Source organism: Phaenicophaeus curvirostris, chromosome 9 (genome assembly GCF_032191515.1).
Source record: "Phaenicophaeus curvirostris isolate KB17595 chromosome 9, BPBGC_Pcur_1.0, whole genome shotgun sequence".
In the NCBI taxonomy this organism is placed as follows: domain Eukaryota; kingdom Metazoa; phylum Chordata; class Aves; order Cuculiformes; family Cuculidae; genus Phaenicophaeus; species Phaenicophaeus curvirostris.
The window spans coordinates 14,244,013-14,257,136 of record NC_091400.1 but is presented as its reverse complement, the minus strand read 5'-3'; the positions used below and the strand labels follow the sequence as shown (position 1 = coordinate 14,257,136).

General features: G+C 36.4%; 1 protein-coding gene across 5 annotated transcripts in view; it reads left to right on the top strand.

Moving 5' to 3' along the window:
* The window catches only part of DNTT (DNA nucleotidylexotransferase), a 154,878-nt gene that overhangs the window by 125,541 nt on the left and 16,213 nt on the right, over positions 1–13,124 (top strand). For all 5 annotated transcript variants that reach the window (XM_069863867.1, XM_069863868.1, XM_069863869.1 and 2 more), the window contains 2 exons: positions 5,647–5,910; positions 7,345–7,428. In XM_069863867.1, coding sequence (XP_069719968.1) covers positions 5,647–5,910; positions 7,345–7,428 — 348 coding nt within the window. The remainder of the gene's footprint in view (positions 1–5,646; positions 5,911–7,344; positions 7,429–13,124) is intronic.

Sequence of the window (13,124 nt, the reverse complement as noted above, 5' to 3'; positions counted from 1 at the left end):
AAATGAAGCTGTGGCAATTAATGAGTGCTGAGGAGCTACTTTATTTTTATCTTTTTATTATTTATGTAAGTTTTTTTTCTCAGTCATTCTACTCCCTTTATTCTGAGAAAAGTTGTGTTTTTTCTTAGAAGCTATTCTTTTACCTTCTTAAACAGACTTGCACCTCTAGGAAGCCATGTGTGGGTCCTTCAAAAATCCTATTTATTATCACAGAGCAGAAAGGAGAAGTGACAACAGGCTGAAGCTTGAGTCTGCCCCGAGTTCAGCCTTTCATTCCTTCTCCCATTCCTTCACACACAACTTACATTAATGAGAACAATGGCTGTGATCTGAGAAGTCTGGCAACTGCTGAAGCTTTTCAGGTCACTCTGATCTGCTCTCATTAAATGGAGTTGAAAGGAAAGAAATAAAAAATAAATTGTTCTTGCTGATTTTTTTTTAAGGATAAAATATGGGAGAAGTGAGTGCAAGGGAGAGTATGGGAGATGAAAGGTGGCCAACGGTTTAATGAAAAGATTAGAACTAGAATCCGAGCATGAAGAACATGTTAGAATGGGAGATGCACAATGGCCATAGAAACCAAACCCAAACATGCTGGGGATTGTTTAAAACTATGGTCAAATATTTTCTGTATTCTGTTTGTCCTCAAGAATTTTATGGCTTATAATACTAGCCATACTGCCTCTCTGTGGCAGTTGCAATGTACAGGCTCTTACTGGCACTACAAAAGAATAAGCTGCCAGCAACATCAAAATTCAAAAAAGAAAGAGAGGAATTATACTCCTCTTGCCTTTTTATTACATTGGATTTCTAAGGAGAGAGAGGAACACAAAAAAACCCCAGACCTAAAGCATTTTTACACTTTTTGACACGACACCTGTCATGTGCTTCACAGCTTTCTGTAATACTTCTGTGTTACTGCTTCAAAGCTGAAATTCATCAAAGAACATCACTGAGGTCATGATGGTGACTTCCTTTTGGGAGCTCTTAGGGAAGAATTCTGCAATGTTTAACTTCTAAACTATGAACCTCAGCCTTATTTAAATAGTTTAAAAGGGCCTTTTCCTTAAGTTTAATATAACAAGATCCTTCTGTTGAAAGCTGCTGAAAACTAAGTGGTTAAATCAACACCAGCATGCACTTTGATGCAGCATTGCCAGGGATAAATGGTCTGAGGAACACAGAACACAAAGTCACCATTAAGCTTCAAAGTGGCAAAACAGAAAACCTGCAATGCAGTACACAGGTTATGGTTTTCATGATTCCAAAAATCTTCATAAGGAAAGGAATTAATTACTTCTTTGGGTCAAATCTTGGAGTCCATGGGAAAACAGGCTGAGCACCTGTGTCGATGCAGCTTCATTTACAGACTCTGTAAAGACATATTCTCTTTTTGCTGAAAACCTATGTAACTATATATAGCTCTGTTCCAGTTGTTATATATGTCCTTTCAACAAAGGAAGAGATACTGTTACTAAGACATTCCTGTGCTCTTCTTTTTTTCTCTTTATATTAATGCAAGTATAATATTGCATTTTTCTTTTGGCTTTTTAGAAAAATGAGGAAAGTAGATGCCTGCCTGTGCTGACTTTTTTTTAGTATATAGGTGGTCGGATTTAGACTCTATTATTCATCCTTGCTGAAGTGAACAAGACGGGAAGAGGAAGGCTTGTTCTTCCATTAGGGCAGATGGTGAAGAGCAAGTAACTGGTCTTCCTTTTTCATTGCTGGGAAGCTTTTATAAATTGCATTCAGAGAACAGCAGCACATTTGTTATTGAGCAACAGCTGGATTTTAGCAGCTACAAAGCCTGTTTCTAAGACAAGATACAGACACGGTTAAGAGGCTGGAACAAAGACCTCATCTTTTTCAGATGAATGCTCTGCCTATAAGGATGCAGAGCTCCGTCATGAACACATATTGTCTCACCTTTTGACTCAATGCCTTATGATTTTTTTGTTGCATTCTGGCTCAGCTTCAGCAGGAACTGAGGACACTTTTACCTAAAAAAGCATTTACAGGCAAAAATCCAAATATGGGGTATTGGTGACTGTGTGCGACTGTCCTGAGATTTCACTGAGACAAAATACTCTAGTTTCTCATCTGCTTGCCCATGAAGAGAGAAACCACTGCATGCTGTGATATCTTGCTGGATTTCTCAAGTGCTCAGAAACAAACATTCTACTAAAACTTTCCAGCTACTGTAGGAATTCCATTTCTTTTGTAATCCAGATAGAGATGGGCTTTAATTTCTAATTTCTTGCACCAAAACTGAAATTTGAACTTCATGTGAATAAAGAGGACACAAATACTGATACAGACTATGGCATGTGTAAAACTGGTGATCTGAGCATTTTGTCTACAAAAAACATACAGGACTGGAAATGTATGTACTTGGAACTATAACACTTTAGCAAAACTTCACCTAGTTAGGATTCTGCCTGGGGAAATAAATTATTTAGATTTGTTCTGGGATAAGGTATGTAATGCCTCAAATATGAAAGAGCAAGAAGGGCAATGAAGCAAGAGATGAGAAAGCCCTGATGAAGTAGCTAGAAGATTTTTATAGAGGAATGGAAGAATGTCAGTGCTTAATAAAAACTTGAACTAATCAATTAATGGTCAATGATCAATGAGTTAAATTTTTAGCATGAAACGCAAGACTATTAACCTGAAGGCGGGCACAGTTCAGCAAAAAGATTGAGATAATAAGCAGTTATACATTAATGTTCAACAGCTGTTTTGAGTCTATATTTGGAAATAGCAAGCATCAGTGCCTTGTGACTTTGGAGTAAAATTAAGAAATAATATCTGTTTTAAAAATGGATGTGAGAAAGCACCTGCTAAAATTAAGCATTTTGAAATTGGCAGACTTAGAAACTGGTAATCCAAGAGAATGAGCTAGATAAGGAGTTTTCACATATTAGTTGATAATAAATTTTCAAAATCGGGAAAAATTCCAAAGAAGAGAAAGAATGTCAATGCAAGTCAAATAGTTCTTATTAAAAAGGTTGGCCTAGAGACCCCTAAAGGACTCTGTGACTGATTCCCAGTAAGATAATGGGATCATTAATTTGGAACTATCATCAACAAAATCTGGAGACTGAAAGCACAATAATATCTATCAGTGCCTCTTCATGGAAGTCTTAATATTGTAAGTGTTCTTTTGTTTCAGTTTGGCTTTTGGGTTTTTTTTTTGTTGGAATTACATGTCTGAGTGATAAGTAATTTTATTGCTGTAAAGTGTTCTTTCAGGTATCTAACATATTATCATATAAAGTTACCACAGTTGCACTAAGTAAAAAGAAAAAAAATAAAAATCAAACCCTGGCATTTAATATGGACATATTCTCCAAAAATCAGTTTATGAACCTGTGTTCATAAGGGTTGTGACCTGGAGAACATTGTAGTTAAACATCAATAGACAGCAAGTAAAACCCTTTCTATACAGTCTCAGTTCAATATTACATTTAAACCTATCCAAACCACACAACTAATAGGATTCTTTACCATATATTAAGGGTTATGTTAACTAAAATCAGGAGGCATTCTTGACCATGCTTTTTTATGGTGAAACTAGTATCAGAATTCCTAGTCCAGAGGAAGGAGAATATGTAAACATTTAAGGGCCTTTGAAGGACAGATAAGAAATGTATCCAAGGAACTTAAGGAATCCTGATGTTGGAAATGTTAAGAAACTGAGTCTATTCATCTCATCAGCGAGAAATCTGAGAGGTGGGTTTAATCAATGTGTAGGTTTAAATAAATGTAAAAAGAGGTATGAAAAGACATGACAGTTGTAGGTTTGTTGATCTCGAAGATCAAAACCAATTAGATGATCTAGTCAGAATGTGAAGTTATTAAGTTCAGTGTAGTAGTTTTTGTTCTAGGTGTAATATTTAAACACCTGATAGACTACTGAGGATGTGGTTTATGCACTATTGTTACTAACCTTTATAAAAAGGTTACATTTCTTTTGCAAAAGCAAATCATAGAATTATAGAATCATAGAATGGTTTGAGTTGAAAGGAACCTTAAAGATCATCTAATTCCACCTCCCTGCCATGGGCAGGGACACCTCCCACGAGATCAGGCTTCTCGAGGCCCTAACCAACCTGGCCTTGAACGCCTCCAGGGATAGGGCAGCCACAGCTTCCCTGGGCAACCTGTGCCAGTGCCTCCCCCCCTCATTGTGAAGAAATTCCTCCTTAGGTCTAGTCTAATCTGCCCCTCTCCAGTTCACAGCCATTCACCCCAGTCCTATCTCTAAATGCCTTTATAAAAAGTCCCTACTCAGCTTTCTGATACAGAAGGCTCTACTTTCAGTGAAATCAGGAGCTCAGAGGAGGCAATCACAGCGTTCTCCTATATTTTATGAATCCATAAAAGCTAAATTAAGGCTGAGAGTACCAGGACTTAGGCACACATCTAAGTGTTTTCATCATGTGGAAACATTGTCAGAAAGCGGAATCTTTTTACCAGCTAAGCCCTCCTGCTGGAACACTGAGCATTGTTGTATTATTATGTGTATTAATCTCCATTTCTATTGTGAAGACTCACGGATGATTGAAGAAAGTGGTGTGATAGACAATATCTGCTTTACTTCTTTGTTATTGTGTATTTGATGTTTTGTATTCTTTAAAAAGGATGTGCTGGGCAGCAGAGAGAGTCTCTTTCCTGTCTTGTCCCAACTGCTGTGCTTTGGGTGATGAAAGGTTTTCTGGCTGGTGGGAGATTACACTTTACCTGAGGGCAGCTGAACATGCTGAGCTTTAAGAAGCTTTGGGAGTGCAGAGTAAGTCTGAGATGTCCAGGAAATCAGTAGCCTTGGAAGGTGCCTAGAAATGCAAAGAATAGGCACAAAGACATGCCAAAGAATTGACAGAAAGATGCTTTTCCTAATGGCCTAGAATGGATAGTGCAGAGCTTACTGCAATCCCAGGAGCCATCAAAAGACTGCTTGGTACAGAGCAATGCTGGAAGAAAGCCCTACCCCTGTGCTGGATTAGAAGGAGTTATGTTACAATGCTCTATTACTTCTATTTTTTTCACTCTGAATGTTCTTTATTCTAAAAAGAAAATCTGGTCCATGTTTTAGCAAAATCTGTCTCTTGAAGATCAACAAATTCTTGTGCACTACTTCAAACAAAAGGCATGTGCAGGGCCCATCCATCTCTCTGGAGACTCCACACCTTGTCACAAGGAGATCTTGCACAACAGACACAATCCAAATGCTCTGTTGGGAATCTGTCAGCAAGACCGTGCTTTGGACTATTCTGTTTTTCTAGATGTCTGCCAAGTGGGAAAGCATCAGTCCCTACTCAGAAATTTCTATTGATGTAACTACAAAAGGCTTATGAAAAACGAATGAAGGGAAGAATTGCAAATACTGTCTCCTTAGTACAGGGCAGGACATCACCACTCTCAGATGACCACTCACCACTGCAGGCTTCAGTCAAAGAACCTGCTGATATTTTTCCAAATCTACAGCTGTTTCGTTTTTCTACTTAGCCAGATTTGGCCCAGCACAGTTGTGCGTTTACTGTAACTGCATTTTACATTAACTTTTAAGACAACTGTTTAGAAACTCTGGAATTTCATTAAAACCAGTCTAGCAATTCAATGTGAACAATGTCTTCTCTTTAGGACTTACTGCTATATTGTGATATCATTGAATCAACATTTGTAAAGGAACAGCTACCAAGCAGAAAAGTTGATGCCATGGATAATTTTCAGAAGTGTTTTGCAATTTTAAAATTGTATCAGCCAAAAGTAGACAAGAGCAGTTACAACACGTCAGAAAAAATTGATATGGCAGAAGTCAAAGACTGGAAGGCAATCCGTGTGGATCTTGTCATAACCCCCTTTGAGCAATATGCATATGCTCTGTTAGGCTGGACAGGCTCGCGGGTAAGTAACCACAACAGTCTAGATTTTCTTAGAATTGCTAACCTATTTTTGCTGTTGTAGGACTATGCAAAGTTCATGGATTTTTAAAAAATGTCGCTTCTCGCCGCATGTCACATTTCATGCTCTCATCAACCCATGATCATAGGTTGGAGCTGTTGAACTCATTACTGACATTTATGGATGTCTCTAGAGGAGTTAGCATCTGTTTTCCTTGAAGCTTAGTGTTTAGGTTCACAGACTGAAAAGCTAGATGTTCAGTCTTTTTACATCATACGAGTGTTAACAAGCAATGTAAATTGTTACTGAGTGTGGAGATGATTTGGAAAGTGTCACAGAATTTTACAGGAAATTAAACATTTGAGTAAGAGAGGCTCTGCATTGGAACTTAATTTTTGGTAGGAAATTGAAAATGATTTGACATCTTTCTTTTTGGATTAGATAAAAAGTTTTGTTTCAGTTGTATTTTGAATGTTTCAAATCATAAACAATTGGGAAATTTTAAAATTTACACATTGGTTTTGAATTAGAATAAAATGTTTCGAATGATACTTTAATAAGCTAAGAAATCTTGAAATTATAGCTGCTTTCACAATAGACACTGTAGTCAGTGGTTATAATATAAAATAATAAATTATTTACAACATAAAATATTCTGTCTAAATGCAAACTCAAGACTCAAATTATGAATCTCTCTCCAGGCAGAATTATTTTTTAATCCATTCTACATGCTTGCCTTCTGATGTTCATTTTCTTAGGGAGTGATTACATGGTATAGCAGAGAACTCCTGAGCCTGCACTGAAGGGTCTTTTTAATGTGCTAGAAGCAGTAAAGTCGCATTGCAACTCTTTTCTACTCAGGTTAATTGGAAGCAAGATGGTTTAGACCAGGCAAAATGTTGCAATTCAGGTGTTGTCCTGCTGAGCTGATGAGTTACTTCAGTCACTTCTTTTTTGAGATGATAAAAGGTATTTATTCAGACCTTGGATTAAGCTTTGCAGACTTTGGGGTCCTTATCGTGAAAGTGTTTGGCTACTTAAAAGCCTTTCTCTCAACTCTGTAGGTGGGTGCCTACACTAAAAATGCACTTTGTGAGGCTTTTTGGTTGAGTAGACAATGACTCCATCTTTCTGTGCCCCACTCAGCTCCTGCTTCCCATTGAGCTAATTCACCTGCACACTTTTGGGACCCATAATAGGCCATACAAAAGCTTACTTTCCTGTACAGTGCCTCTCTATTCTCAGACTAACCAACTGAAATGGTGGACCATTGCCCATCAAAACATTCTCTCTTAAATAATCCATCATTTCAGCCTTTTGTATTTTGATAAAGGTAATTTTAACATGGTCATTTATTAATTTGGTGTTGGAGCTCTTACAGAAACAGTAATAATTTTGATTTCTCAAAATTGCTCATATTTGTTATATCTTTTATAGCAATTTGGACGTGATTTGCGGAGATATGCTACTCATGAACGGAAGATGATATTGGATAACCATGCCTTATATGACAGGAGAAAGGTACTGTTTATTCTCAGGAAGAAAGTTATCCTGGTTTTATTTCTGAACATGCATTTTCAGTTTATTTTTTTAATATTCAAGTATAGAGAATATTTTAGCTCAATTCTCTCTCTATTATGTGGTAAAACAGTCCCACATTCACAAGATTTAGTTTCACAGAGCCTGATTAAATCTTACCTAGCAAATCCAGAAATCCTTTTTGGCGTTGCTAAGGTAGTTCAGGAAATGTAGCAAGAAACATTCATTAGACAATGGTGTTTGAAAGGAATTTTGCAACCTTCACAAAACTGAGAACAACTTCTCTGCAGTATTTAAGGAAAGTATTTTGCTGTCCCATTTCAGAATGTAAGGTCATTTCTGTGTCACAGGCACAATTTCAACAGGGGTTGTGCTGATATTTCAAAGGAAGAAGGGAAGTTGAAGATGGCCTGAGGAAGTTTTTGTAGGGTATGGTAGTAAGTGTAGATCAGGGATTGTCCAACTTTTAGAACCTTGCCTTCAGAAGTCTCTGTGGAGTTCTGTTTAGTCAGGTTTGCTAATCTTGGTAGTAATTGGTAGTATTTCTGGTCTAAATGGTCTTGGCTACAGTTGTACTGATCTTTGCATTTATCTGGCTTCATGTCTGTATTTGTATTAGGCCATTTTAATAATAAGCAAAAATCAATATTGAAGATGTTTATTGATGTCATTGTAGGGGAAGCCAAAAGTAACATGCCAAGATTTTACATTAATCTTTCCTATATGTTCCTTATAATGGAGACTGCTTTTAGCATCTCTACTTAAATGCAGCATCGTCTCATTGTTTGTGAGACATAGCAGTGATCTAAGCCCTGGCTCCATTTTAGCTGTCTCCAAATGTGCCTGTCAGGCTCAGATGCTGCAGTACTCTCAGGTCACATAGAAACTTGGGGAAATGATCAGACTAATGATCCATTTAGTCAAATATCCTGTCTCCAACAACTGTAAGTACTAGCTGGTTCAGAAGAAAATATAACATTGCATAATAGATAAACATGCAAACAAACGTCTAAGGGGGAAGTTGCTTAATGAACTCAGAGATGATGTCAATGTCTTTTCTGCTTATTTTTTATATTTCCAGAGCATTCAAAATATAACGTTTTTGTCTCAACATAATATAGCAAATGTTAGTATCTGTATGTCAATATGTGCTCTGTTAGATAGTTTTTTAGGTGTAACTGGTATCTGCACTAGGGAAATAGAAAGAATTGAAGAAATGCCAGCTTTATATTTTTTTGTGCAGCAAAATTTGCCTGCTTGGTAAACAAATAAATATCATTATACCTGCTTCTTTTATCCAGAACTCTGAAGAATTCAGTGATGCCAAAGTATTATTATTTTTTTTTATTGTGTTTAGGCTTTATATCTGACATAACATTCAAATCCTTCTGGAAAAGAAAATGTGAGTTTCCACACAAATTTCACTAGACTAGCCAGGATGTTTCACAGATAAATGATGAAGTTATCTTCACAATGCCCACTGGGAAGAGACATGCTCTTGTCTTCCCAAATTTTCAAGTAAAGAGCTGAGGCAGAGAAAGATTTAAGGCCCTAAAAAAATGTTGCATGTGGCCTGACATTGCTCTTGTTAAGTATCTGCCTCAGGACTTTGAAAAATACATAGAATTGTGTATATCCATGACATGTTTCCTAAAGGCGTCAGCTGTAGCTGAATTTCTGCGCCTTCTACGTGTCAACTTACATTTCCTCACTGCACTACCCAAAACCAAAAAAGAATTAATAGGAGGACTGAGAAGCAAGATTTCAAAATTTTTCCATCTTACTTATGATGCAGGAGTTCTATGACAAGAGCACAGAAAAAAAAATCCAAGCTTCCAGGGCAAATTCAAACAGTTTTAACCATAAAGTCCTTAGTCTAGGACTTCCATGTATCAAATAAATGACACAAATGGATGGATCAAATGTCCCTTTCTGCTGGGGACTCCACTTTCAAATGTTTCTCCCCTCCATAATAATATCTTCAGTCTCCCTTTTCTCATTTAAGCCAGGTTACTTCAAAAATTTATTTTCTGCTGCAAAACACAGGTATAGTACAGATTTCAAAACAAGAAGTCATGACAATCTGCGGATACAGCAGAATACTGTTCTTGTTCCTGCTGCATTCTCAGAAATAGGGAAATTACATTAGCTGAATTTTTCCACAAAGAAAGAAAGGGAGATATATAATATACAAAATTTCAGACCAGGCAGCACTAAAGTTATAATCTACTTAAAATAGGGTCTTTTTTTCATAGTGTTGTTCTAACAATATCCTCTGCCCCCCACTAAGTATACAACTGTTTGCAGTCTAATGTGTTAAATTCAAATTTTTTTTTCTTATTTTTAACTTTGTGATTTTGCACGGAGATATTCACATAAAGGACATTTTGAGCATAAAGCCTTCCCCACGGCCACCCATTGTGTAATAAAGTCAAGAATGTGCAAAATAAAGCAATGATGTCTGTAACTGTGAAGCTTGAGATGATGACCCACAGTGGGAGAGGGGAATTTTGCATTAAGTTGTGTGACCACCAAGGTTTATTAATTTTTAGGGTCACCAAGTTGGTAAAATCAGTGATGAAAAGAATTACTAACTTTAGTGGCAGCAAACATATATCCAAATTATGAAATGTTTGGGATTTTTCTTAATTAAAAAAAATTATGAAGATGAGAGAATCTTCCTTACTGTAATTGTAGTGCTTCTATTTACAAAACATTTGATGGAGGAGAAGCAGTAAAAAGACGGATCTTCTACCTGTATTGTCTCTTAAATTTAGATTAGAACATGAACATATGTATTTCATAGGGACATTTTTCTTAGTGATAGGAAATCTTCCTTTCTCAAAGGAAAGCTTTCTCAAAGCTAAAAGCAATCAGGAAACATCTCTTGTGCAAGATGTTCAAGATCCTTCAACACAATTTTAATTAAGGTTAATTAGGCAATATAGGTTAAAACTGAATCACATCTTTCCATGTTCCTCTCCTTGTTTACTGAAGAGAGATTACCTAATGACATTGGTTCCATCCAGGCAAACTTTCATGCAGGGCTCTATAGCAGTCATAGGGGTATAATTCAACAGCTGGGCCAAATATTTTCTGCTGTATTCTACTTATTGTATTACTCTGTGTACGCACAGAGCAAAAGGGATAGAAAAGACAAGGACAGTCATACTAATTCTGGATCCTGATGAAGACATAATCCGTTCTTTGAAAACACTTGCCTGTCATTATTTAAAATTTTGTAAGCTGGCATAAGATGTTCATATAATATGCTATGGCAAATAGATTATTTTTCTTTAAAATGGAATGTAACAGTGCCTGTAAGAGATTATTTCATTATAAAAAACAACTGTTTCTTGGTTTGTGCTTCATTCTGTTATATAATTTGTTATACTTTATTCTTCTATATTAATATTTACCATCCCTTTGGCAGTGGAACTTCCACCGTGGCCAAGTGCCTGAAATGTAATGTATGTCAGACAATCCCAGATTCCAGCATTCAAAATGTTGCATCAGGAGAGAATCCTGATTACTTTAATGTATTTTCAAAGGGATTCTGACAGGAATAGGGAGTATTAACACAGCAGTTAGGAATCAATTACATAGCTTTGCAGAGGGGAACAAAAGGAACGCATATTTCCTCCAGGGACTCGTTACAAAGTTACACTGTGAAATTATTCCTCAGCCTTGATTGTTTTGTTTCTTTTTTCTAGTGTGAATCTTTTTCATATGTTTGTTGGTTTTGGAAGACAGTATGCAACTACCAAACTAATGATTTTTTCAGTTCTGTAATTAAAAAATCATTTTGTAGATTGTCCTTTGGTAGAAAAAACGTGACAACAAAAATTTAAAATTTACTACCCATTACCTGTCACCCTATTTTTGATTAAAAAATGACTAGATTTCAAACCTCTGCCTCTTAGACCTGTATTCTAAAGCTATTGAAATGAGCACATGTATATACCAACTTGAAGTATGATGTTCCTGTTATTCCCATTAGCTAGAAATCAAACCTTACAATGATTCCCACACTTATGGAATACAGGAGTTTGTTGATCAACTATCAGGAAAAAAGAGAAAATAAGTATTCCCAGTGTTTTATAATATTATTATTGCTGTTGCATTGGCTACAAATGGCATGACACATTTATGAACTGGGCTAATAGAAGTCTTACTGTAAAACTTCCCTGAATCATGAATGAACAATAGGCTTTCTACATAAAGTAGCATTGCTTTTACAAACAAAGAATTTAATTTTTCTGTGTAAACCAGAAGCCATCTGAAGCATAGGCTCTTCCTCAAAAAATTAAGATCTGTAAGCTGAAAACCATGGTACCACTGATTGTTTTTACACCCCTGCATGTTGGATTGGGGGTCATTTATTCCTTAACCCAATATAACAAATTTTTGGTTACAACATGCATTGTGTAGAGACTTAAACAAGAGCTAATAGGACCTATGTTGTGTACTTATATGACGTGGTCATCAGTTCACTGTCTGAACTGCAGGTTTTATGTACTCGTGTATATATAAGTATTTATGTATACACATAAAGATATGGTTTGCCACATAGTGAGATTAGAAAGGCATTTTCTTCACAACAGTTAGACGTTTGTGATGTACTGGAGAAATCATTAGCAAGTTTCGACAACATCATGACAGCTTTTTAACTTGGTGAAATGGAGAGAAATCTAGTGGATCTAACTAAAGATGATACAACCCTGTTTTATTTTTAAACACTTGTCTTTAAGCAGAACAAGTATCATCTGCTTGCATGAGAATGCAATAAATGCATTATTTATTATCATTTTAATGTTTTGTTATCTTAGAAGTGATTTTTAACATGGCTGGCAAATACACAGGGTTTCTATTCTTAAAACAGTAGCTGTCCTTTAAGTATGAGTGCCTCTCCCCTTTTACAGTGCCAGCAACTTGGAATAAGATTCAGGAACCACCTAGGTTGTTGATTGCTCCTTTACCAAATTCTGGTGCTGTTAGCTAGGGGAGAGAATCCTTGTCATGCAGAAGGGCACTGTGGGGAATGTCTGAAGCTGGACTCTCTGGTAGTGGATTTTTGTACTCTTCATCAAGAAGGTGGATAAGACTTAATGTCTGGAATGACTGTTCTCCCATGAAATGACTCTAGGACTCAGGTGTATACTTTCCTTCAGTAAGAATATTATGTAAGAAGAAACTTCCTTGTTCTCCACAATATGAAGTGCTGTGGTCTGGTCAGCTTATAAACTTAGCATCATCTTTAATTTTGAAGTTTGCTCCACCATAAATCTAACATTTTATTATCTGTCTGTATTCTCCACACCTTTACGTTGTCTCTATGCTTAATCTCATCCAAGTCTCCTTTCCTCCCAGTTTGACATTTATGAATTCAGTTTTCTAGACTCATATTTTTGTAGATTCCAATATTGCTACCTACTTTCTCACAGGTACTATTAATACCACTTTGAAATCCAGGGAATGACTGTAAGAAAGGTGGCTATAGGTTAATGGTGTAAAATGTCAATTTGAGAAATTACTTTCCTTACCCCAGTATTGAGAGGATCCAGTAGGCCCTTGTGAGTTACTTAGAGAGCTGCTGTAACTTTGGAAGACATAAACTGTGTCTTTCTGCTAAAATTAAAATGAACCCATTTTAAATACAGCCTAAATTCCAGACTGTA